At 40.9% G+C, this 27102-nt stretch overlaps 1 protein-coding gene across 1 annotated transcript in view; it reads left to right on the plus strand.

Moving 5' to 3' along the window:
• Positions 1-717: 717 nt before the first annotated feature.
• The window catches only part of LOC310952888 (FERM and PDZ domain-containing protein 4-like), a gene marked incomplete at both ends in the record, with an annotated part of 28477 nt that continues 2092 nt past the window's right edge, over positions 718-27102 (plus strand). Inside the window, 16 exons of the mRNA XM_083921723.1 lie at positions 718-758; positions 7729-7845; positions 13642-13802; positions 14106-14226; positions 15624-15669; positions 16577-16681; positions 17735-17842; positions 21328-21459; positions 22311-22430; positions 22642-22778; positions 23072-23198; positions 23499-23588; positions 23703-23885; positions 24066-24189; positions 24272-25252; positions 25805-27013. Of these exons, the coding sequence (XP_083777849.1) occupies positions 718-758; positions 7729-7845; positions 13642-13802; positions 14106-14226; positions 15624-15669; positions 16577-16681; positions 17735-17842; positions 21328-21459; positions 22311-22430; positions 22642-22778; positions 23072-23198; positions 23499-23588; positions 23703-23885; positions 24066-24189; positions 24272-25252; positions 25805-27013 (3802 nt within the window). The remainder of the gene's footprint in view (positions 759-7728; positions 7846-13641; positions 13803-14105; positions 14227-15623; positions 15670-16576; positions 16682-17734; positions 17843-21327; positions 21460-22310; positions 22431-22641; positions 22779-23071; positions 23199-23498; positions 23589-23702; positions 23886-24065; positions 24190-24271; positions 25253-25804; positions 27014-27102) is intronic.

The raw sequence follows: 27102 nt of genomic DNA on the forward strand, positions 1-27102 counted from the left end.
GTGGGTGTGTGTAGGGGGGGAGTCGTCCCGTCTCTCCAGCTGCTCTCAGTGCTCCTCTGCTGCTTTTGCACTCACATAATGAACACATCACGCAGTGTGTAGCTGTCATGTCATCTCTGTAAACATTATCAACTTTTCACTGTTTTCTGGAAACACACCACATGGTCTGAGGATTGATGAGGCTAGCCTTTGGGGAATTCTTGGAAGCTGGCTGCATCATTAAGTAGTAATTCTTATGGCCCTTGCTACCATACACACACTCAACATCCTCTCGCATTCCTCTTTCACTGTCATCTCCCACCACCATCGCCACCCCTGTCCCTCCCTCCCTCTCTCTGCTACTGGCTCTGGCTCTCTCTGCCTCTCTCTAAAGCTGTTGTTACTGTGTGGCTCCCGCACATCATTCCACCGCGATGGAAATTAAATGAAGGTGGCTTAACGTAGCTAACAGAGGCATGCTTTGAAGGATGTAACTGGGGGAAGCTGCTCTGCCAGATCCTTTTCCATGGGCTGTGGATTTGCGCTGCTGAGGCGAGGACACAGCAATCACTCAGCCATGCAGAAGCTCAGACAACAGGACTAATCGCTCCACCTGACTTATGGAAGCTCCACTTTTTCCTCCTGAATTATTTATTCCTCGTTGCCAAAGACAGTGTGGGACAATGGAGCCGGAGTGAAGTAGATGATTTTTAGATTTGACTGCAGTCTGCAGCACACATGGATGTGTTCAGCTTTGTGAAGATGCCAAAGCTGTCAGGGTGAGTCCGAGGGATGCTGCCGTGTATTTGCCTGTCTATGTACTGTATGTGCCTGCTGTTATCTAGTAGGTGGTGTTTTGTATGTTCATGTAAGCACGATTTAGAGAGTGACATGGGAATCACATGTGGAAGGGGGTGATTAAAAATGCTGAGTTATTGATTGCTCAAGAGAGCAAGTTGTGCAGTCATGTATGATGTGAAATGAGTGAGCAAGTGAGATGGAGGGGACTTGGGGTGGATGCAAAAGCTGTTGCGGTTCATGCATCTAAACTGTCTGCATCTAAGTTCATACATTTTTTATACTGCACTGCAGACAGTAGTCATGGTTTGTTGCTTTATGTGGTGTCATGAAACCATACGTGTTCTGAAACACTAGGAGATAAACTGCATTTGTTTCAGATCTTAAATTAATCGGGTAATGAATACCACTTCAGAGTAGAGTTGTTAGTCATTTTTAGATATCATATTGTGGGAGTATAATGTAAACATCTGTCTTTGGTCATTAGAATCATTAGATATCTGTGGTCATTTAAAATGAGTGGTCAAGTTCACATACATATGGCCAGAACAGGAAGATGAATATATTTACCGTAGATTAATTAGAGAAAAACCCACTACATTGCAGTTTACATCCTTATTCTCAGTTTTCTTCATTTGGCAAATTTTGTTATAAGAAAAAATTGAAAATACATATTTTTTGTAATTTTTAACAAGAACTGATGGCAAGTATGTGGTATGTAAAGTATATAGTCTCGGGAAATGCATTAATTGCCAAAGCAGACACCTCACCTTATGCACCCATGGGTGTGCTAGATTGAGTTGATCTGCCCCAGTGGACAGTAATCCTCCCAGAGGATTTGGCTCCTTTAGAAATACTACAGACCACTGGTTGTGGGAACAGCTGATTATAAATGGGAATTAATAAATCAGATACTGTACGTGTCACAATAATGCACATTCAGTGCTTTTCATTTTACTTATGAGTCATCAACAGACTGCATTGGCATTTTTTTAATAAACAGAAAGATTACAACGATTTACTGCAGCAATAAAGCATATTATTGTACCTATTGTTTTTTCCTGTTGTATGTAGATCAAAGCTTCCTTTTTTTAACATTCCTGCAGGAAAGCAAGCAGGTAGTAGGGGCTTTCCATCAGATCATAGGATTATTGTTTTCCAGTTAGTATCCCGCCAGGGCAGCATTTATGATGCAGCTCCCAGTGGACCACAAACATCACTGCATCCTTTCAAGATCCAGGAGATTTATTGCCATTTGTACAAGCACAGGGCAGTACAGGTGCACTGGAAGTTTTGTGCACATCCCAGAGTCAACTTTATATTTAAAGAAGATCAAAGGAGCAGCATAAATGAATCATGTCAGTGTTAATCATGCCACACAGTGCTATCCCCAATTATAAGTTACCACTGCTACACTGGCTGTTTGTTTATTTTTTGTTCTTTCTCTCTCTCAGCTGCCAGCAGGAATTTAAGTCAGCAGGATGCTGTTTTGCTAAGGCTACAGAGAAACCCACTGTATGTATTTAAAGATGTTCAAAAAGGGAACATTTCCCTCATTGTCTTTTCTTTCTGCATCACAGCGCTCAAGACGTGTCTGCTGTCAGAAACAAAAGCGTGCTCTTGCTTTCGCTTTCTTCATTCTTTGTTGTGTTCAGCATTTAACATATGTTTGATGTTCTTTTGTTGATAACTAATTCCCACCCTCTCTTCTTGTATCTGAAAAAGCAAGTTTAAACCATTTGACCAGCGTTGTTAAAGCTGCTCTATTTGATCTTTTTTTTGTCTCAACTAAGCTGGAAGTCAGTGCTGTTACACTTTTAATACTGTACATCCTGTGGATGTTTTCAATGGTTTGTTGGCAACAGCACTGTGGAGATAATGAGCATGAACATCACACATTTATGTAAGAAAGTGTCGATTACCACTCAATCACAGTGATTGCAGGACTCAGTAGGGTTGCTAAAATGTGTCTATGTGTAGTTGATTGCTCAGCATGCTTGCATTGCATGCATTCAAAAGAGGTCTAGATATTTTTTTATTGTGTGATGATCCAACTATTTTTAGTCATCCCTATGTAAAAGATTCATGTGTTCATTAAACATGAGTGAAAATCTTTTTTTTTCTGGATTGCATTGGCAAGATTTCGACATGGATAATATGGAAGAATATTTTAAGGAAATTTAGTTGAACTACGTTATTTCATTCCTGGCTGTTTTTTTCTCCCAAAAAATCTATTATGCCCTCCATTGTTCGACATGTTTTGACTGCAAACTTTTTGCACAGGAAATCACTGGTCTGGACACAAATTGATTAGCCTAAATGTTCATCAGAGTACACAAAGACCAAAAGATCTGTCATTCTTAGCCGTTCACATCAGAAGCTCTCAGGGAAAGAGTAGAATATGGCTCAGGGTCAGAAATGGGAGCCAGCTGGCTGGTGGACGAGGTCTCAGGCAACCATTTAATTTGTGCTGTCCTTTAGAGCTTTTAGCATAAAAGCAGAGAGTAACACAATGAGGTGAAGGAGAATCCAAGTCTAGCTCAGTGTCCACCGGGTAAGTTCACCCCTGTATTTGGTTGATGTTTTACCAAGGGCACTGTGGAGCAAAAGAGGGGGAAACTATGAAAACACAGATGTATTTTTTTTAATTCATTTCTGCAGTACATGTGTAGCAGCAGGCTTTATATCAGATTCCGAGTGATAACTCTTTAAGATAATGGTGTTTTGCTGTTTAACAAGTGAACTAGATTCAGGGGGACTTTGAGGTTTACTTACTCACTGTAAAATAGCAGGAGGATCATTGTAGGTGGCCTGTTTCCCAGATGCTGTTTTATTCCCACCCAAAGGAGATTAACTAACCAAAACCCTTTCTGCATAGAGGCACCAGAGAGCTGCTCAGGATAGTGCAGTTGCCCATGGCAACAATATCAGTGCTTTCAAAGACAAACACAGAAATACAATATTCAATTGGAATAAAGGGGAAAATAAACACTCCTGTTCTTAAGTGAGTGTAAGTACTAATTCTAGTCATCCGGGCTGTGTGATTTGGTTATGAAAGTGGTTCCTTGCATATCTGGAAATGATCAGGAAAACGCAGTGTTTTCCTTATCTGGTGTCAAACAAACACAAAAAAAGAGTGTTTAAGTCGCATAATGGGCGAGAACTGTAGCATGAAACTGAGCACTTTAGTGTAACTATATAGTTAAACTAAATATATTCACAATAATAACAAATAGCAGATTTCACCATGTTCTATCGTGCTGCCATATTGAGCAGATGATTAGAACCAATGTGGTGGCTAGAGAAGTCAAGTAAAGGGCAGATGCTGTCTGAAACAAAAGGCAGTGCTTTTGTGGCTACAGCAGGATAATGGAGGCAGTCGAACCAGGACCAGAGGCATACGCATAAGGCCTTTAATCAGAGAGGTTCCTCTCTGTCTGAGCCACTTCTCTGCTCTGCTCCACTCCCTGGCCTCTTCCCAGGAGATGGTCATCTCATCTGCTGTCTCTTTACAGATTTCATATCCAAACAGAATCACATTAGCGGCCTATCTCTGCATAAAAGTCCCTGTTTAACTCAGCGCCACACTGTGCATCTGAAGTCACAATTGGCAACCTGTCACACAAGAAGATTGAAAAAATACCTTCTTATTTTTATTCGACTTTGTGAAGAGTTGGGTGTTTATTCATTGATGGGTAATAACAGAGATAGTCGAGTGACAAGCACAACAATTACCGCTGATAACATATCCACGCCATGCAGTGGATTCAAGAAATCCACAAAGATTTTGATCATTCTATCTTGAAATGTATGTGACAGTTTGAACGTATTGAGTATGTGTCTGAGTTTGTATTTATGCAGCAGAAACTGTGCTGAACGTTGCTCAGACATACAGTTGGAAAACAGCTTGTTAATACATTAGCTCCTATGAGACTGGCTCTCAGCTACATTCAGTCACACACACCAAACACGCTGCACTGGAATAGAATAATGTGATGATTGACTGATGATGGCATATGTAAAGGAACATTTTAATTAATACGGCTCCATGAACCGGTACGGGATATTTCCCTGTTTCTCTCAACCTGTGCATGCTGGGAAAGCTGTGAGAGCCAATAAGGAAATGATCGGAAAGTTTTCTCCTCTGGTAATGAGCAAGCTAATGTCAGTAAAAATGTTTTACGACATGCAGGAAAAGAAATTCAATTTCTAAATACCTGGTGAAAAACTACACTTGTTTAATTCTCCGTATGCGTAATGGCAGGAATGTGGCACCAGAGGGTGGTTTCATATAGCCAACCCTCATGGAGATTGTCGATGTAAATTATTTAAACTAACTTGAGTGTCTGTGTTGGAATGTGCTTGTCTTAGCTGCAGCTTGTCTATAATGCATAGTTACTCCCTACATTAACAGCATTTCAGCCTCCTTAACACACCAGAACGCTTCTTTGCAACTAGCATGTATTCAGAGAGATGAAAGTAAAAGTGAACTACTGTGATAAAGCAAGGATCACATTGTTCATGCAATTTTAATGAAGGACTGAAAAGTGATATTTCCCCCATGTCACAGACAGTACAATTAAACTAATCTCTTCCAAATTATAGCTACTGATAAAGTTGGATGACAGACAATTTTCTTCTTAACAAATATATCAAAAAAAGAAAAATTAAGTATCTGAATATGATGTGTTGTAGTCTTTCAATTTAGATGATATACAACCTTGATGTTAGTTGCTGTGGTAACAAAGGCTTTGACTTCCATGTAGTTGCAATGCACTTATTCATTTTTATGAACTATGAGTAATTTTTTTCTTTTCCTTTTGTTGTTAATGACTATAAGAGTCTTTTGGTTGCTGCTGAATAGTAAGCTTAATTCAAACATATACATAAAAAAGTCGCTTTGCATTTTGCGGTTTCCCTGAGAGAAATTACATTTGCTTTCAACTTCTTGTTCTAATTGTCCTCCCTCTGACTCTTGGGTAACTGTTCATGAATTGTGCAGCATGGCTTGCCCACTGTGCAGGCGTAATTTATTAATGCTTGCTGAGGAAGATCAATTTCACTGTCCACCAGTGGTTGAACCTTTTCAGCCTCTCTGTAAGCTGGAGTGCTGTGACTCGATGGCACGATGCACCTCTCGTCTGTAGACAAAAGAAATCAAAGATCACATTATCTATGACTGTGCCGTTAAAACAGACATATTGTAGCTCAGGGACAGGAAATGGATTTCGTAGATATTCTCAGTTCAGAAACGTACTGTGAAGGCAGAACATCTGAAACTGTAAGTACTATATGCTTTATTATGTTGTCAACCTTTTGTAGAAATGCCATTGCCAAGGGTGTAATCCTGCAGAGATACTATCACTATAGACTAATATCCATATGCTACAATTCTTTGACCTTTTATGCATTACATCTCTCGACTAAGATGTGTAAGTCTGCGACATCAAACACTGCTCTTGCTAACATTAGGTTAGCTTTATGCCAGGGGCTGAAATGGAGGGTATAAGTCGGACTCATCAGTGAGGTGAACATGGCTCCAAAAGTGTCAGACAGTATCCAGTTGTGTCCACACACATCATTTCAGCTGCAGGAAATGTGTTCTAAATATACACCATCGAGGCCTCTCCCAGCTAATGCACTGTAGGTCAAAAAAAATCCATATCTATGTGGAAACACTAATATCCCCCAAACGCACCACTGTATTGAGAAATAAGGAAAGATTGCTCCCTGTGTTCAGAGCAAAACTTAAAAGGTAGTGCACAAAAGAAAAAAAAAAATGTTTTCATCTAAAGTACGTGCTCTTTTATGAATTAGTTATGATTTAATGCATCCTGTAGCACTTATGTGGTTTTGTTGATTAGTTGAAGTCACCCCAGAATACACTGAAGCTTAGGTTGCATTATTTTGTAACCAAGCTCCTAACTCTTGCGCTGAGTAGCTTTAAAGTATGTTTTAACCTTTCTCTCAGCTTATGCACTGTGCTGATGAGTTGGCAATATTTTATTTATACCTCATGAACTGGGCACGTGCACCCATACAGACGGACACACCCACACTTACTCACAAACCCTCATGCATACGCGACCCCCCTGCACACAATTTATTATCATCGGTACAGTAACTGGGGAAACAGTTAGAGGGAAAGAAAGAGGAGCTTTGAATAATGAATGTGAAGAGCCCTGTTACACGGCAGACAAGCCTTTGAAGTGACATAACTTACTGCCACCGCTTTCATAGCATCACCAGTGTGCAGACACAAAGACAGAGATAAAGGGAGGACAAAAAGACACATGAAAACATTTTAGCCAATTACAGTTCGTCCGGATACCTGCATTTTGCCAACTTGTAGCACAGGAAGAGGCTATGCAGAACTGGGTTTTGTTGGTAGAATCAGAAAATCTTGATTTAGAGAGGCGCGGTCGCACACAATAGACTGCAATTGTTTTGTGAACGATGGTTTTAGCTGGTTCTGTTCTCTGATAAACTTTATCAAATCGTCACGGCATTGAGCGAATCAAATATCCACTTTATAAGAAAATTCCTCTGGGCTTCTTTAATAAAGAACATGCTGACATCTAGAAATAAAACCAATTTCATGCCTCTCAAAGCACAAGACTGAGGCATGACAACTCCGCCTGTGTGTCTAGCTTACGTAATTAATTTGATTTGTATTCGCTGAGTGAACTGTGGCTATGGAACATTGTTTATCACGCTGGGATCAGACATTCTCTTATCACTTGAATTGCTTTCATATCAGCCCACAGCTCATCTATTTTTTGTTATGACTTAAATACTTCTATGACAAATATTTTGGAGAATTAACTGATTTATCATATAACCTTGGAGCTTGATAAAACAGGTATAATGCAAGTAGGTTTTTATGAAACCGCACATTGTGATTTAAAGTGCTTAAATGCTTAATTTTTCATCCCCTTTCTTTCTCCACAGCCACAGGACCAAATCCTCAGGCTGGCCGCCCCCATCAGGGACCTGGAGTTCTTCACAGGGACCCCCAAATGGATGGGACATGGGCACCAATAGAGAGGGGCGTGACTGCTACATCAAGTAAGTGCCCTGTGTTTAAAGACACAGAGGGGGAGCTTTCTCTGTCCCAGATGTTTCAGACGCTTTGCCAACCTGTGATTATTCCAGCCACGTCACTGCCTCCACACTGTCTCCATCTGTGCGTTCGGAATACTGATTCTCTGTTCCCTGCGCTGCTGCGCACACTCTGCCTACTCTCACTCTCTCTCACACTCTCACACACCCACAACACTCCTCGTGCAGTCTCCCAAATGCAGAAGAGGGCTTATGAGAGTGTGTGTGTATGCTGCCACTGAGGAAGAAATTCACCTGTGAGGGGGCATGTGTTAATCTGAGAGTCTACGCGTTCCCCAGAGGATGCTGGGTTATAGTGTGACAGCGTAATTGGCACTGCTGGATATCTGTACAGGCAGGTAAAAAGAAACTATGCATTAGTTCTTTATATATTTCAGTAACAAGTGAGTTGTTTCATCCATGCTGTTCATTCGGCTGGACTTTGCTATTTTTCATGAGATGTGTAATAAGCTTTTATACTAGATCTAAAAATATTGTTTCATTTACGAAATCCATGAATGATTGTTTTTTAATAAATGTTTTCTGCTTTCACTTAACATAAATGTGTAACTTATTCTCATTTACCATTTATTATACAATTCAACAATGTGCATAGTAGTGTTTGTGTCCTAGATGCATTTTTATAATGTGAAAAAATGTGTTTATTCGTCTGGTATACGGCTTAGGAGGTGAGCACTTGTCACACATGGGTTACAGCAGGCGAAGCGTGATGCCAGAGGAGTTATATAAGAAGTAAGGAGCAGTGAAAGTGCTGGATGCAGAGAGTGTGTCTGGATGAGGCAGATCATGGAGGCTGTTTTGGCTCCAGCTTTAGCTTTCTAAATTTGAGGAGGACTCATGAATAATCAAATGTCCATCCCTGTGACTGTCCCTGGTCATCTGATTTTGTCAAGGCTCCAGGGTGCTATACTAAATTGTTGTATTTCTCAGTGGAACACATGTCTAGTCTGCATGGCAGGTGCACATGAATAAAGCAGTAGCTATTTAACATTTATACTGTGGCACACGGTATTTAACATAGATGGAGTTTAGAGACTGCTGTGACTGTATTCTGGAGGATTGTTCAAATCGTTTGTTAATTGATTGATCAGAGTAGATAAATAGAAAATGGCTGTTTTAACTTCTACTTCGTCAAGACTATAAGCTTGAGATGGCAGGATGGCAGTTTCTTTTCACCGTACACAAAGATGTCAAAGGGAAATGACCAGTGGTTCCATAAGTACTTAAATGGACTCCATTAAACCACTTTTAACAGACAAAGCTACATTTTCCATTTTGGAGGTTTAAAAAATTCACTGTAGCCAGTCCCCTAAAAGACAGAGTGATGCAGCAAAAAACAAAAATGGCTATACAAATTGGCTGTGATTGCATAATTTAAAATGCAAGGTTCTGTTCCAGGCAGGATAAATATAAAGCCATGTCAAAGCAGCCTTTCAGAACAAGAGTAAGAGGGTATTGCTTTTGGTAATGACTCCACTTTGCCCAAAAATATGCTCAAAGAAACAAGATTAATAATAGTCTTTGTACAGTGACAGTCAGGCCAGCATTTCTTACCGCTCATTTTTCTTCATCGTGGTAACTGTACAGCTTACAGTGTGGCTTCTTATCGCTGTATAGAGCGTTGTGGAGCTACACTAGCAGCTAATGAGTATGATTAGGGACCATTAGATGCATGACTGTCTGCACAATGGGAATCCAGCCATGTTTAGCAGGTGGCCGTGCAGGGGAGGAGAGCGTACTCTTCCTGAATGCACAGGTCCATATGGTTTGGATTTGTGCACAATCTGTTGAGTTTGTCATTTGAGATAAAACTGACACATAAATCCAAACTAAATGTGTCTCAGAAGGACCTTCAGTAATGTAAAGTGATAGAGTTTATTGTGTGGTAATTGTTGTTATGAGTTGTTGTAGAATTTCTGTCAAAATACTCAAGCAAATTCCCTCTTTTAATGTTGGGGTGACAAGAGTGAGGACAACGTGTGTCGTGTAAAGATGCATTGGAATCTAATATGTTCCTTTTAAAGAATGTGGGGGGAAAACCGAAAAGATAAACACTTATTGTCTCTTTTGTATGGAGGTTTTAGTGTGCAACTGAAATAATTATGGACTTGAATGTTTAATTATTATCAGATATTTAACTTATATGTTTAGAAACTGGTGGTTGATTCCAAATGCCTGTTGCATTTAAATGATACAATTAAATAGGTATTTGCTATGTATTTATTTGTTAACGTGTTAATAGCATTTCCCAACCTAACATTTTTATGCCGTCTTGTTCAATAAAAAAACACACCTCCTGCCGCTTTCATGTCAGAGAAATATAATAACAAATTCCAGGGCAAGTTATTATTTTTACATGGAAATTAGTCAAATGAGCCACCAGGAAACCAAAAGTACTGTAATATATTTGACACAAACGGGATTTCTTATACATAAGATGATGGAATGAGTGTTATTTCCTTCATTGACCTCGGGGACACTCAGCTCATTGTTCTCAATTAGCTCCACCTTTTAAGTCGTTACTGCAGGGTTTGCACATACTGTTGCCAGCCTTTCTGCCTGCCCTTCTGTGTTCCTATGACTAATTGAATTAATTTTTAAATGGATGTGCAAAATTGTTTTTTAATGGCTTTGGAATTTAGCTCTTTGTTACTCTGTTCATCGTATGCCTTCCTTTTATATACATTATAGTTGTACTTTCAGGATGTCACTCTAATAGTTTTTCAACCCTAATGCTGAGGCACAATATGTGCATTAAATCTATCAATGTGTGTGTGTGTGTGTGTGTGTGTTATAAGTTATTGAACATTTCCTACACATTGTGATATTTTAGATTCAGTGATTAAAAAACTAACACAAGAATCCAGCTATAAGGTTTATGTATTTTTGTCCTAAGTTTCTTGGTTGCCATTTTTTTGAATCCCTCTTTACAGACTTTTATACAGATCAGACTGTGGTTGTACTCGGCAGCTTCCAGGTGTGTGTTTGATCACGGTGCTCCTGAAAAAGAGAGCATTGCTAAGTATTCACACAGAAAATTTTATTTTAGCTTGTACGTATAATTGCACGGTGGTGTAGCGGTTAGCGATGTCGCCTCACAGCAAGAGCGTTCTGGGTTCCAGTGGTGGAGTTTGCATGTTCTTGCCGTGTCCAGCCTAATAAAGGCTAACTGGTGACTCTAAATTGCCCGTAGGTGTGAATGGGCGCATGGATGGCTGTCTGTCTCTAAGCCCTGTGATAGTCTTGCATTCTGACAAGGGTGTACCCCGCCTCACGCCCAGTGTCAGCTGGGATCAGCTTCAGCCCCCACAACCCGGGAAAAATGGTTACAAATAATGGATGGATGGAAGTATTATTGTTTGAACTGAATCGGTAGCACATTACTTTTGAGGAATTTGTTGTTTGAAGTACAATTCTGGTGTAAACAAATCTTTCCATAGACCTCAGAGTTTTTGTAAAATCTTGTCCAACTGCTTTTGAATATTTTCATCCGACCAAATCTGCTGTAAACACTCCACCTCCGCATCACACCAACGTGAACCTTTCACCGCCATTGATTTAAATGTCCGCACATGATCCGTCCTTCTTTTTTCTATGTCTGAACAGGCAAACATCAAATGACGTCAGAACTGCCGTAGGCCTCGTGCTCGAACACATGCGCACACTCGTACATGTGCAAACGTGCTTTACAAAAGCCCACCTCTCTCAAACGGTCCTTGGCCGGCAAGCGTACAACAATTGGTCACACTGGTCAAACGAACTAGACCTTAGCCGTGAAACATGCTTGGGCACGGTACGGATGGACAGTGTGAGTGTGCCCTAATATTCCTCAAAATAGCACCGAACCTCTGCAGTAGCATGATAACAGTCCATATAAAACAACAATGCAGTTAGCAAACCCGGAGTTTAAGTCCATATTGAGAGGCAGTCCATGCAAGTTGATTGCCGAATGCACTGGAGTTTAGTTCAATACTTTCCTCCTTGAACTGAACTTAACTGAACAGCACATTATTTCTGAGGTATGTATTTAATTTTAACTTAATGACCTTTGAAATAAAAACATTGCCAGCATCCGTGTGCCAGCTGGTCAGATTTTGCACAATATTTCCTGGATTCTTTTCTAACACAAAGAAACACTTCCTACTGTTAAAAAGACAAGTTTTTCCACAAAGATCATACTAACAATTTATTATTGTGATAAAGTACAGCTCTTAAATTAAAGACAATACCAATCCCCAAAATATATATATATATATCTTAAGCTGATATCATGCCGTTGTTTACCTTCTATAGATTGTTGAAGCTCCTCTTACATCTGCTTATCAAACATCAGGCTCTTGTTTTATTGTCTGAACCCAAAAGAGGAGACCATTTGGCTCATTTAGAGCGTACTCTTTGTCATATATTGTATAATATGGTTCATGATAATGGTTCATTTTAAGGCTCAGCAATGTCTTTTCCCCACTGGCTATACCGGTGTGGTTAAGAAAGCTCTGTTTTTACTAGAAATGGCTATAACGTCAATGTTTACAGAATTTATTACCACCTGTCATCTTTCATTATCTGTTTAGCAGCTGTATTTTACATTCTTATGAAAGATTTTCAGGATTTTTTTAAGTTCAAATCTCTTGGAGAGAATTGTTGAATCCTCCTCCAAAATCTGATTTGATAATAACTGAGCTATGAGCATCTTGTCGAACATGTTTTTTGTAGTATCGGGATTGCAAATGACAGATCTCTCTGTGACTTTGTGCCATGAAAGAATAATTGTTAGTATTTAGTGGTGAACAGTACATGTGTCAAGAATAACTGTGAATTACACACTGTCTGCCCACGGCTTTAATTAACCAACATTGTTGGCCCCATGCGGAGCTGCTGTTGTTGCTGCCTTTGCAGCCAGAGAAAGTGGAGAAACTCTCATCATGGAATATGTGAAAGCTACATTCAGTTTCATCATCATTTTTTGAGCTCAAGAAGAGAATAAGGATTATGTTGCAAAAACGGACGAGCTGCAAACCCTACCGCCTTGGTTTGCAGCCAACTATTGATGCAGGATTCTTACAAGTCGTAAAGATAGCGAATCTTAAACTCAGGTAGGCAAGAGGTTTCAACAGCATGACACTCTACCTCTTTAAAGCAGAGGCCTATTCTGTAACATATAACAGTGTGAGTACTACAGAAAACTGTCACTGCTCCTTGGTAAAGCACACAGTGGATTTCTGCAATGTGAGAATACAAACATTGGAGCTTGATTACCATCGCCCACATTTTCTATTTTTGCAGCATTGCTCTAGTTCCTTATTTCAAGACAATACCTTGCTTCAAACATTTTGGGGATTTAGGTAAAGGTAAACAACCATTTTCTATACAGTAGGAGTTACAAGTACTGTTTAACAGCAGCATATCCTCACAACCACATAATATTTTTCAAATTAAACAATGAATAATGTGAGTCATCAACTTATTGATTTATCAATTAATTGTTTCACCTGAAGTCCAAATTGTTGCATATTTAGCGTCATAACTTCTTAAAATCCAAATCCACTTATTCTTTCACATGTTTAATGTGTACCAATATTCAAAATCAAATATATCACTCATGTGGTGTAATGGTGTAATTTCAATACAACATTAACATTTTTATATTCTTCTACTATTGGAATTTATAAAAGTGAAATTTTACATTTCTGTTGTAAATGCATAAGTGCTTTCCTATTTGTTCATTCCCTATCCTTCCCACAGCCACGTCTCCCAGAGCAGCTCCCTGGAGGAGGTTCGCCTGGACGGGGACAGGTTTGTGCCACCAGCGCCCCGGAAGGTGGAGATGAGACGAGACCCAGTGCTTGGCTTTGGATTTGTGGCAGGCAGTGAAAAACCTGTGGTGGTCCGCTCAGTCACACCAGGTAAAGTGCCCCAGCTGTACAGTGAACTTTAATATAACAGTGACTCATCCGCTCCATGGCCAATATCAAGACATTCCCTGAAGCAGATGAAATCCTTCTAAAAAAAAAAAAGAAGCCAGAAAGGAGAGAGGAAAACCCACCCAAGTTGTAGTTCACGTGGATGATTCATTCATTTTAACAGCGCTCAGTGATTAAGCATTCATTAGAGGCTTAAGTCATAAGACAGGAAACCAAGAAAAAAAAATGCATTAATGTGAACACACAGCTTGTACCACTTAACCCATGTTCGGTGTGTGTTGGCAGGGGGTCCATCAGAAGGCAAGCTGATCCCAGGAGACGAGATCATCATGATTAACGATGAGCCGGTCAGTTCAGCACCCAGGGAGAGGGTTATTGACCTTGTAAGGTATGACAAAACACTAAGGTGAGATGTCATTTACCTGCTGTTGGACCTGTTGATAATTGTAGTGTCTATGAAATGTATTCACCTGTTTCATATTTTATTGTCTCACAACATTGCATCACTGTAGATTTGAATGTTCCTTATTGTAAAAATAGATTTACAGGTCTTTTACTGAGAAAGCATCAAAACACGCAATGCACAGAAAAATACACAGCTCATATGCACAAACTGAACAAACCTCCAGAACATCCAAATATATATAGGTAGAAAGTGCCACTACAGTGCCATTACAGTCATTCCCCAATTGCAAGTACAGTGCAGAGACGCCAAGACCTGGAAATGCTCACCAATTAGAGCAGACTTTTTTGGGAGCAGGGCTTAAAGAGACAGGCGCTAAAATGTAGCGTTTCAGACAGAGAGAATACAGGTATAGTCAGACAGTATGAGAAAAATAATATGTTTTTTTCACATTAAAGCAGGTTAACATGTTCTAGTAAAAAACAATAAAAAGAGTGAACTTGGACATTACCGTATATCCCCTTTAATGACTTTTTACACTGATCCGACAGAAATGAAAATTAGTTCATCTAAATAAAATTAGTTCATCTAAATAGATTACAAATATAAAATACGTTTGCATAGGTATTCACCCCATAAATTAGGCACACCAATGGTGAAGTCACATGCGTTAAACCTGTTCAGTCAAGTAGTTTCAATCAATAGTATAAATACATCTGTGTCTGGAGTTTCTCAATCTGTGTTGTATTGTACACCATGACAAGAAGATGTCAAAATGGCACGATTCAATGCCTGTTATCCAATACAAAATTTCCAAACACTTCAAGTATAATACTTTATATAGGCACTGTAGCTCACTTTTCTAAAAAAAGTACTTCTCACGGTTTACTGTTAATGGACATATTGTAGATGTCCACAGATTTGAAAAAAAATACCTCAACTTGCAATCAAAAATAAGTCTTTTTTTTTTCTTCCTTTTTTGCTATGAACCCAAATATTTCTTCAGGGTATATATGGTGCATTATTGTAGCCACCTGCTCTAGTCACCATGATTAAGCTGTATGCTGGTGTTGTTTTTTCATGCGTCTAATTTAATTAATATCATTGACACAGCTGAGTGGCTGGCTGTGAGTGTTTGATCCTCATACGACCTGTGCGGCAGTCTGTTAATTGTACATTAGTAAGGGGGAAAAGTGCCCACGTGGCTTCTTCACAGCTCCTGTGGCCCAACAAGCTCGGTGTCTGCAGTAAAACTCTGCACTATGGAGGCAAGACAGGGCTGGAGCATCAATTGGACACAATGTTCCTTATGCTACCGTCCACAATGATGTCCTATTAACAATAACCGGGGGAAAATAACTGCATAAGAACTGGATAAGAACACTTTTTCTGTCTCGCAGGTGCTGCAAGGAGTCCATATTGTTGAGCGTGGTTCAGCCGTACCCAGTAAGTTTCTCCATCTTGTATGAATGAAACCAAGTACATTCCAATAGGCTGTTTGCGTGTTTGGAGCTGATTTGGAGCTCATTGTTGACTCAATGAAAGCCAATCTTTAATCATGCCATATGTTTGTTCTGGCACTGTATCAGCTGAATGTGAGAACCCCGCTAACTCAAAGAGAGCTCAAGTCTCAGTCTCCTCATGTTGCAGCTGTCAGATCCTCACAAGACCTCGGATGAGCCTTTCACATGAACTACTTTAACTAGCGTCACGCACCACCATATGGTTGCGAACACACTGTGCCAGGAGCATATACATATTTGGCCTTTGTTTGCAGTTCACATGAGTGGAAGTGTCAGTGGAAATGTGAATTATGCTCCCCACCAAAAGGAGATCAACTCGTAAGTGCGTGTTCACAGAAAACAACAAATATGCTGTTTTTCAGGGGTGCCATCTGATAATTCTCTGTACACTGTCTAACATGCAACATTACCTTAAACTTGAAAAAGTAATGTCTAAATACATTCATTCATTGTGCATATCAATTAATCAGTTTATTCAGTATCATGGTGTTTTAGAGGCTCATCATGATGATCGGTAAAAAACAGGATTTGATTTGCAGAAAAACATGGGTGTAGTATTCCAGATTATAAAACAGCCTGTAATTGCTTCTTTTTGCTAGGCATTTCATTGCAGCCTCAATGACACACCAGCGGTGAGGGTGTCCTCCTTCTTATGCTTACACAGAGCCTCCCTAATTGCATCAGCACTGAGTGGAGAAATGGGAGGTTGTCATGTTTCAGGGGAACATGTCCTTGAATTGTGTGGAGCTGAAAAAATACATGACTCATCTCTAAAGGAGCTGATTGTCCTTTGAATCTGTTTTTTTTTCTTCCCTTTTTCCTTCTAAAAGTCACCCAAATCGGCCTTTATCAGCGCAGCCAAAAAGGCCAAGTTAAAGACTAATCCTGTTAAGGTCCGCTTCGCTGAAGAGGTCATCGTCAATGGCCAGGTCCCTGTAAGTCACACTGGACACCGATTCATTCTGTACACATCAAGGTTCTGAACAAGATACGACAGTGGCAGACTTGAACTCTAAATGTGAGCATACAGTAGCGCAGAGTTAAAATGGTAAAATGAAGACACACATAAGCAAGAAATGCACCTCCTGCTCTTATTTATTTTCATCACTGTGATGAAATATAGAGCATGTGGGTAAGATTGACAGAAACTAGGGGAACACTCTTACAGAGAGCTTCCCCGATTTTTCAGATGTGTCACACAGAAGAGGTTTTTTTAGAGAGCAACCACAAAGAAAGGAGACTATCAGTCAGTCTCATCCTCTGAGCTAAAAAGGAGATCCTCATACATAAAACCCTAAAGTGGTTATTAAGAGGATGCATCAGTGTCACATTGTATTACTTTCATTACAGTTTTAGCTCAATGAAAATTGTCATAGAAATCAAATTAAAGGGGATACATGCATGATTTAAAAAACAGTTTGACAGTTTGGGAAATATGATAATCTACTTGCTTGCTGAGAGATTTGATGCCACTATACCATACATACAGTATCTTTCATACATGAAGCTACAGCCAGGCAACTTTAGCTTGGCTTAGCATAAGAGCTGTTAGCAGGGGGGGAACAGCTTGCCCTAGATCTGTCCAACGGTAATAAAACAATCTTTCTACCAGCACCTTTTAAAGCTCACTTACTTACATGTCATGTATTATTCGTTTAAAAAAAACATGAAAAAAGGACATGTTGTGAGTTTACGTGTGTCACATGTTGGACTACTTCTTGGCTGGTAGCCGTTTCCTCCTGCTACAAGTTTCAAAGCTAAGCTAAGCTAAGCATCTCCTGGTTGTAGTTTCACAATTACTGTACAGATATTAGAGTGTATCAATAAAGCAATTAAATAGGTGTAAGTGTAATATTGGATTCTTGATTGTGCAATTATTGTATCCATAATTACAGAATCCTCCTATGCACTTCAACTACAGTATACAAACATCTTTCAATCAGAAAATGTGAGATTTGTTGATCAAATGATTCTTATTCCATCCTCAGGAAACGGTGAAGGACAACTCTCTTCTCTTTATGCCAAATGTTCTGAAGGTGTACCTGGAGAACGGGCAGACTAAATCATTTAAATTTGACAGCAGCACATCCATTAAGGTAGATGCCAAAAAGAACCTTGCCTCGTTATGAAATGCAGTTGTATAATCTTAAGTGGTGTTCAGTTTAAATGTTGAATGTTAGTCAAACTTGCATTGCACATTATAAAGGATCAAACTCTTCTCTTCACTTCGGCCTTCAGAACCTTATCTGAATTGAAACATGAACATGCTCAGTGTTATAAACTAGCTTTGTCTAAGGCTTTAAAGCTATGGCTCTTAGTACTAGTCCTAACCTTGAGTGAGCTGAACAGCTGCAGATTAAGAGTGTTTTTTATCCCCCAATCTGCTAAGAGGTCTTTTCTTGCAACAACGATTTCAAATTGCAAATATTAAACATGTTCAGTATTGAGGACTTTCATATCCTGTTGAGTGGTAAACACTGAGGATGCAGTCACATAAGAACGATAGCATACTAACACCATACCGTCAAATGATACAGTATTTATCGTTTGTCAGCTGTTATTGACTTTCAATATCTTGCTAGCATGTTATATACTCACCCACAACTGTAACGGTTGTGAAGAGATCACCTCCAGCTTGCACTGTAACATGTGCAGTTCATGTTCTTCATAGTCCTTAGTCTCTATAACTTCATCCATATTTTTTATCTTTTTTCTTTGTGAATTTCCTGTTTAGGTAACACAAACCCTTTTTTTTCTCAACTAGTTATACTCGTTTACATCTTTATTCAACTTTTCAAGAAGGCCGATTCTACGGTTTAGACCCAGGAAAGCAAAAATGTGTGTTTACTCTAAAGCAGGGGTGGGCAAACTACGACCCGCGGGCCACATCCGGCTCGTTTGTCCTTTTAATGCGGCCCGTCGAAGATTGGTACAGAAATCATAACTATCATAACTATGACTGCATTCATTTGACCTTGTACTGTAATGCCAGGCGCCCCAACAGATGGAGCGAGGTCATCATGTTGGCCATACAGGTCATTACTTTCAATACTGAACTGTGAATTACACTGCTCTGAACCCATCTACAGCAGTGAGTGGGCCGAAGAAAAGAAAAGTCGACAGTGAGTGCCGAGTGTTTAATAAGAGATGGACAACTGAATACATTTTCATGGAAGTCCGGTCTAAGGCTGTGTGTCTTATTTGCCAAGAAACCGCTGCGGTTTTAAAGCAATACAACGTAAGCCGTCACTTTACTACCAAGCATGGTAATTATGCTAACAAACAGTCCACGCAAGAACGGACGGCTACTGCTCAGAGGTTGGCAGCTAATTTGCTGACAAACTGCTATCCAAGAATCAAGCACGAAGGCAAGTTATTTGCTGGCATTCAAATTGGCAAAGACCAGCAAACCTTTCTCCAAAGGGGAGTTTTTTGGGGGAGTGTATGGTAGAGACAGCAGGTATCTTGTGCCCAACAGCAAATTGGAAAATGTGAGCTTATAATGCAGTACAGTGACTCGCCGCGTTAAGCCCATTGACGAAGACTTAGCTAATGAGCTAAACAAAAAAGCGAAGTCATTTACATTATATTCCTTGGCGCTGGACGAAAGTAATGACATAAAGGACAACGCTCAGCTTTTGATTTTTTATCAGAGGGATTAGTGACAATTTTGAGATAACAGAGGAGTTTTTGGCCATGGAATCCCTGAAAGGACTTGTATGACAGCGTGCCAGGGGTCATCAAAAGCTACCATGGAGTACGCTCGCCAATGTTACCACTGTCATATCTGACGATCCGATGAAAAAACATTGGGTTGCACAAAAGAATCCAGGACAGGGTGAAAGAGGACAACCCTGAGGAGGAGGTAATTTTTTTCCACTGCATAATCCACCAGGAAGCACTGTGTAAATCTTTACTGCAGTTTGACCATGTAGTGAAGCCCGTTGTGAAACTCATTAACTGTATTCGAGTGAGGGGTCTTCAGCATTGGCAGTTTATTATGTTTCTTGAAAAAACTGACGCTGATCACCAGGACCTACTTTACCACTCCAGTGTCCGCTGGTTAAGTTTGGGGAAAGTATGTCAACGAGTGTGGGAGCTCAAACAGGAGATTATTTCATTTTTGGAGCTAATTGAGAAAACTGACAATTTTCCTGAACTGAGTGTTGCAGATTGGCTTTGTGATTTAGCTTTTACTGTGGACATACTGACACAAATGAATGAGCTGAACGCGAAGCTTCAAGGGAAAGACCTGTTTGTGCATGCCATGTACACAAATGTCAGAGCATTCAAAACCAAGCTAGCTTTTTTTTCAAAGAAAAGAGCAAACAAGTCATTCGCTCATTTCCCCACATTGGCTACGCTAAAAGAGGCCCCTCGACATGTGATAAAATACAGTAAAATCACTCGACGACCTGCGCATACAAATTCTGCCGCCGGTTCTCTGTTTTTGGAAAAATTGACAAGTCACTTCAACTGGTGTCATGTCCCTTCACACAGGACACCGAAACAGCACCAGAGGAGATGCAGTTAGAACTGATTGATCTCCAATGTGACAGTGTCTTAAAGGAGAAATTCAACTATTCAAAACTGGATGACTTGTATGCTTCATTAAGCACAGACACATTTCTAAACATTCAGAAGATGGCACAGAGGATGCTGGTGTTGTTTGGCTCTCCGTATGTTTGTGAACAGACTTTGAGGCATGATGTGCACCAACAAAGCTCCACACAGATCCCAGCTGAGTGATGAGCACCTCAGAACTGTTCTGAGAATGGCCACAACAAAACTAACACCAGACTTCGATACACTTGCAAAAAAAGGGTGATCAACAACATTGCTCCCACTAAAAGTCAGTAAGTGTTAATACTGCAATGCCTTTTTATGTTTATGTTTGATATGTATGCATCTGGTACTGGCCTGGCCCGTCTGTCAAATTTTAAAAGTCAATGTGGCCCCTGAGTGAAAAAGTTTGCCCAACCCTGCTCTAAAGTCATGTTTGATCGTGCAAGATCTCTTGTATTGAGAGTTGAGACATGAATGGAATCTGTTAGTCAGGCAGTAGCAGCCTATCTCGTTCCTCCGACAGGGGCCCACCTGCCCTGGTCTCGGCTAATGTGAGTGTCAAGCTTTGTTGTGTAACTTATGTTCAGCTTACGTTGGATGGATCCTCAAAAAACAATAGTGCAGGTGCCCATGGGCTGGAGCGGTGTGACTGTGGCGTGGTCTGAGTAGCGCCTTCTGAAGCGGGCGAACTACGCTCCAGTAGTGATGTCTTTTATCACACATTGTATAAACACACCTTCAACTGTCTCTCCAATGTAAAAATAGCCCACACAGAAAGTATAGGAAAAAAAAGAAGTAAACACAGAGGACCTGTCTCCTAACAGTCAGCAATTCACGTCCTTAATTTTTTTTCTATTGCAGTTGAAATTCTGATTATAGTTTCATTTCATGTTTCTGCATGTGTTCAGCCATGAAAACGATTCATGATTTTGGCATTGAGCTGAGCCCGAGCAGGCTGCTGCATCTGCATGGTTGTCATATTGTATTAACTATAATCACTTTGTCTATGTGAAAGGATGTCATCTTGACCCTTCAAGAAAAGCTATCCATTAAGAGCATCGAGCACTTCTCTCTGATGCTGGAGCAAAGAGCTGAGGGGTCTGCCAGCAAACTCATGCTTCTGCATGAGCAGGAGATGCTAACTCAGGTAAGACAGCTCTTGAGTGTTGCTAAACAGGGGAGAGGCAGTTAAATAATAGACTTGGTGACAAAACTGAGGAAGAATAACACACTTGTCTTCAGTTACAGTCAAGTATTTTTGTATTCATGCTGTAGTACAACAGGAGCAACACTGCAGGCTCTTTATCAGTTTGACTTCTTATACATGACAAATGGCTGAATGAATACATTTATATTTTGCCCATTTTTGGGAAATATGCTTATTTCTCTTCTTGCCAAGAGTTAGAGAAGATGAATACATATCTGAAAAGCCACTACTTTTTGTTTTTATATTGCATGTTTGTACAGATTGATTTAAAAAAAAAAAAAAAGAAATAAAACATGATGCTAATTAGCTATATAGATTTTCTTTTTCATGTTTGGATAGCGTTAGACCATCTGTTTTCCCCTGCTTCCAGTCTTTATGCTAAGCTAAGCTTACTAAGTTTGAATGGCCACTTGAGTCTGGCTCCAAAATCAAGTCTATTCCCAAAGACCCCCATGTGAAAATGCCCCACTTTACTGCCTTCAACAAAAAAATGTTAACCTTTATTACCCTTAATGACAACTTGCCCACTTAAATTGTATTAAAGCTTAAATTAAGGCCGTAATTAAGGGCTGGTGTTGCTGTCACAGGAGACTGTAGGCTACATTTGGTCCACTTCAACTGCATCCACATTCCACCTCTTTGCCCATTTTTGTTTTTTGGGAGTTCGGCCACATCAGGCAGTCAAGATGGCGATGGCTGGAGAAAAATTTCTAAGCGCTTGTTGTTAGATATGCTGTCGAGGCAAAAACTTTACTAATGGGACCCTTCTTATCTTCTGACTTCTGCTCTAGGTGACACAGAGGCCAGGGTCAAACAAGATGAAGTGCTTTTTTCGAATCACTTTTGTCCCAAAGGATCCTGTGGAACTGCTGAGGAGAGACGCAGTAGCATTTGAGTACCTCTATGTTCAGGTGAATATCACTAGATAAAGATATCATACAATGTAGTTTATGGTGAAAGAACCAGACAATGCTAATCTGAAAACTCCTCAGAACTCAGACCTGGTCAGGACTTTAGAAAACACATGGTTTCTGTAGGTGTGTTGTTGTCCTGTCATTTCATGATAAGAAGGGTAACTGAAGTGTAACCTCCTCCTTGTCCTCTTATCCTCTGGCTCCTCAGAGCTGTAATGATGTGGTATTGGAGAGATTTGGGTCAGAGCTGAAATACGACACGGCCCTCCATCTGGCTGCTCTGCAAATGTATATTCTAACCATCAATGCCAAGCAGTCCCAGAAAGTTTCCCTCAAGTATATTGAGTAAGTAGATTGGATTTCACACTGTGCCGTGTAACTGTAGATTCATTTTGTTGTTTGGTTGCTAAGTCCAGAATGCTCTCATACAATAAACAATGATCTCACTAGGATTGTCACTGCAATGCCAGAAGATATATCCTTACTGGTTACTTAATGATTCTGATTGTACACTCTCTGTTAATCAATGTACCACCTCTGGGTGAAGTAAATCGATCAGCTTTCAAGAGTGATGACTTGACTGTTTTTCATAGGGATTGAGTGACCTTCTCTAATTTTTATGAATTGTGCGTCTGCAGGAAGGAGTGGGGTCTGGCGTTGTTCCTGCCTCCTGCAGTGCTGTCTAGCATGAAAGAGAAGAACATCAAAAAAGCCCTCACTCACATCCTTAAAACCAACCAGAACCTGGTGCCGCCTGGTAAAAAGGTAGAGTCCTTGTGCTTTCTTCCCCTCTTTGTATTTGTTAGGTCTCTTCATCTCTCTCTTTGCTTTTCACTTCATCTAAAGGAAAGACTCTTTACTACCACCCAGTGGAGTGTTCGGTTTTAAAATGCTGGGTGGTTGCTTGAACAGACAATGTCGCACTCTTTTTTTTTTCTTTTTTTTTTACCCTTCTGAACACATTATATTTGATATAAATATGTGAATATATGCGAATACCTGGTTTCAATAATTTTAGCTTGTGTCTCATCCTTTCTGCCCCCCCCCCCCTCCCCACCATTCCAGCTGACTGCCTTGCAGGCAAAGGTCCATTATCTGAAGTATCTCAGTGATTTGAGGCTGTACGGAGGACGGGTCTTTAAATCCACACTAATTGTAAGTGAAACCCTCTTCTCACAATATATGTAACAGGGTGTGACAAAAACTCACACGTTGTGCATTTGTATGCAGAAAGTGATAAATGTGATGACTCTCTCTTCCCTTTCACAGCAAGGCGAGAAGCACACAGAAGTGACATTGCTGGTGGGGCCCAAATATGGCATCAGCCATGTGATTAACACCAAAACAAACCTGGTGGCACTTCTGGCTGATTTCAGTCATGTCAACCGCATTGAGATGTACACCGAAGATGAGAAGAGGGTTAGAGTGGAACTACATGTTCTGGACGTAAAGGTTAACAAACCCTCTTCTTTTTAAAAATAAAACCTTTGCTGACTGGCTTTGTGGATATTTTCTATGGTTTCACAGTTACAATACCAAGTCTGTTTGGCAGTCATAGTAACGTTACTCTACAGCCCTGTATTTCCATCTATTTTGCGCCCATTGTCATCTGCTTATCTGCCTCCTTCACAGCCCATCACTCTCTTAATGGAGTCTGTTGATGCAATGAATCTGGCCTGTTTGACTGCTGGCTACTACAGATTACTGGTGGACTCTCGGCGCTCCATCTTCAATGTGGCCAAAAACACAGAAACAAGTATGTTTGAAATGATCACAAGATGATGCATCGGAACATGTGTTAAAATAGACCTGTTTCATCTTTTGGTTCCTCTTTGCAGGCCATGCAACAAGAGTAAAGCAGACCTACCAGGCCATCGAGTGCACATACAGCACACCCCATAAAGGATGTGAAGACAGAAACAACCAGAGATGCAGCCAAGACTATTCTGACCAGGAGTGTGAATACCTCGAGCACGGGAGATATGATGGCCAACCAGTCTACATAACTGAGATGCACCAGCCCCAGCACTCAATGCACGTGGCAGAGAGAGCAGAGTGCTGCAGAATCCCTTGCTCCCAAACTTACCTCAATGTTCCCAGGCCCAAACCCCAAGACTCTTCCAGGAGTGCAAAGGTCTCATTCATATTTGGTGATCCTCCATTAGACAGCATAAACCCCCAAAACCTGGGCTACCAGAGACTGATGGATGAGAGCCCAGAGATTCTAGATAATCACAGCCACATGTATAGGCGCCTCGAGGAGGACTATAAGATGATGGATGCCATAGAAGACGGGGATGGGTATCATTACTCCACAAAAATCTTTGGTCCAGCTGAATGCATCGAGGAGCCGCTGCTGCACGATATCTGCTATGCAGAGACAACAGACGACGCAGAGGATGAGGATGACGTCAGCTGCGAGGAGGACATGATGATGAGTGACATTGACAAGCCTATGTTACTCTCGCTGTCAGGGTCCAGTGATGACATCATTGACTTGACCTCCTTACCTCCCCCACCGGAGGGCAATGACGAAGAGGACAATGACGTACTGCTGCACTCTCTTAACCTGGCCATCGCTGCTCCTCCTCCCGGCTTCAGGGACAGCTCTGATGAGGAGGAGCAGCAGCACGGGGCTGGCACACGGGCTCAGGGGGCCTGCAATGATATCCCAGTATCTCTCATAGATTCAGTGCCAGCCCTCGGAGCAGAGGGCCAAGTGGAGCCTCTAAACGATGCAGTGGTTTCCACCTTACAGGCACTCGAGGCCCTGGCTGCGTCTGAGGAACAGAGTCCGGCTCAGTCAGAGAGTAGCACAGGTTCTCCTTACACTATTGTAACGTTCATCCATTAACACCACACATGTTCCAGCCATTCACTTTTGATTTGTCATTGTTGCTGATTTTTTTTTCAATAAAGCCCATTTTGTCCTATGTTTCCATTTGTGTGAGTATTTTTTCATTTTTCATGCATTTGTTCATTACACTATCATTTATTTTGTCAAGATGTGTTGTTTTGTGGATCATTTTGTTTGATCATTGCACACTGCACAATGTGAGATGTTTGTTGCTAATGAAAACAAATCATTTTTAAATAGCCACCCATAGCCCGCTAATTTTAAGCCTTTGACTGTTCTTTATCAAAATTTTCTTGATGCCGTAATTTGATCAGAATTTTAAGTGGTTATTATATATTGATTTATATTTATTATTGACGGTGTCATTCCAAAGTCATTATTCAGTCCTTTTCTCCCCTACATGCTGCATTACACTGTCATCATAAACTGTATTTGACTCATTCACTAATCTGTTATATTTCTCGTGCCTTAAATTGAGTTGTTAATGAAGCTTTTGTCTTTCTTTGGTACACAGGTGTAGAAATATCACGAGCATTTAGTCCTGAGTCCTCAGATTCTGGCAACGAGACAAATTCCTCCGAGATGACGGAGAGCTCTGAGCTGGCTACCGCTCAAAGACACTTGGAGAACCACCCGAGGATGCATGTAGCCATGACAGAAGGATACCAGGCTGTGAACGAAGAAAAGGCAGAGGCCACTGCACCCACTGATGGTTGCGCGGGAGCTATGCAGTACAACCCCCAAGGGCATCAGGATGAGGAGGCGAAATCATCTGCTGTCACCTCCTCACAGATGTTTCACTCTGATGGTGGTGAGATGGAGCCAGAGACAATGGAAATAAAATCAGTCAGTGAGTACTTCACTAAGATGCACATGGGCCCAGTAATGAGCAGGCAGAGAGGAAAACAGAGGGAGGCAGAGAGCAAAATCCCAGGAGATATCTCTGAATCCTCTGACAGATCTCACATGACTTCTCACGACTCACCTAGAGAGGAGCCTCCTCATCTTGTTGGGAAGTATAATGCGTTCACTGTGAGAGATTCCTACTACATGAATCAACTCGACCTGGGGAGAACTCACTTGAAAGAGAGGCATCAAAAATGGCAACAGAGAACGCCCGGAAACAAAATGGCAGAAAATTTCTCTCCAGAATGTGTGAATGAGTCACAGGCCTCCCACGCAGACATGTTGACAGTAAAGAGAGAGAAACATGACTCAGATGAAAGAAGCCAGCAGTTAAATACTCATCTCCACTCTCCGTCCAAAGGGCCGATCCTTGCAGAAGATGATGCCGCTTCACAAGTCAATGAGCAGCAACAAATTAAGATTCCGACATCAGAGCAAGACGTCACGCGGTTATACGAATACCACGTGAGCAAGCGCATGTCGTCGATACAGAGTGAAGGGGTTCATTCTCTCCAGAGCTCACAATGTTCCTCTATAGATGCCGGTTGTAGCACAGGCAGCAGCAGCTGTGTCACCCCCATGGATTCTCCTCTTTGTGCCACAGAAAATATGCATGTACTGTCAGAGTCCTCGCTCAAGGGGCTGAGTTACGTAACTGCAGAGGAGAAAGCTTATGGGCCCCCGGGGCAAGGGAGGGTCGGTCATCCCATGGACCCCACCCTACTGAGGAAGATCCATGCAGCTACCAGTGCTGAGCCTGGGTTTGGGATTACACGGGATGGCAGTCACCGAATGCCCAAAATAAAAGAAACCACAGGTAAAACTAAACAGGAGGGTGCTCTGTCTTATTTGTGTCTAAGAGCATGAAAGGAACAAAAGGGGGCATTTACTATAGTCACTCACAAA

Source organism: Echiichthys vipera (assembly GCF_963691815.1).
Source record: "Echiichthys vipera genome assembly, chromosome: 10".
Lineage (NCBI taxonomy): Eukaryota > Metazoa > Chordata > Actinopteri > Perciformes > Trachinidae > Echiichthys > Echiichthys vipera.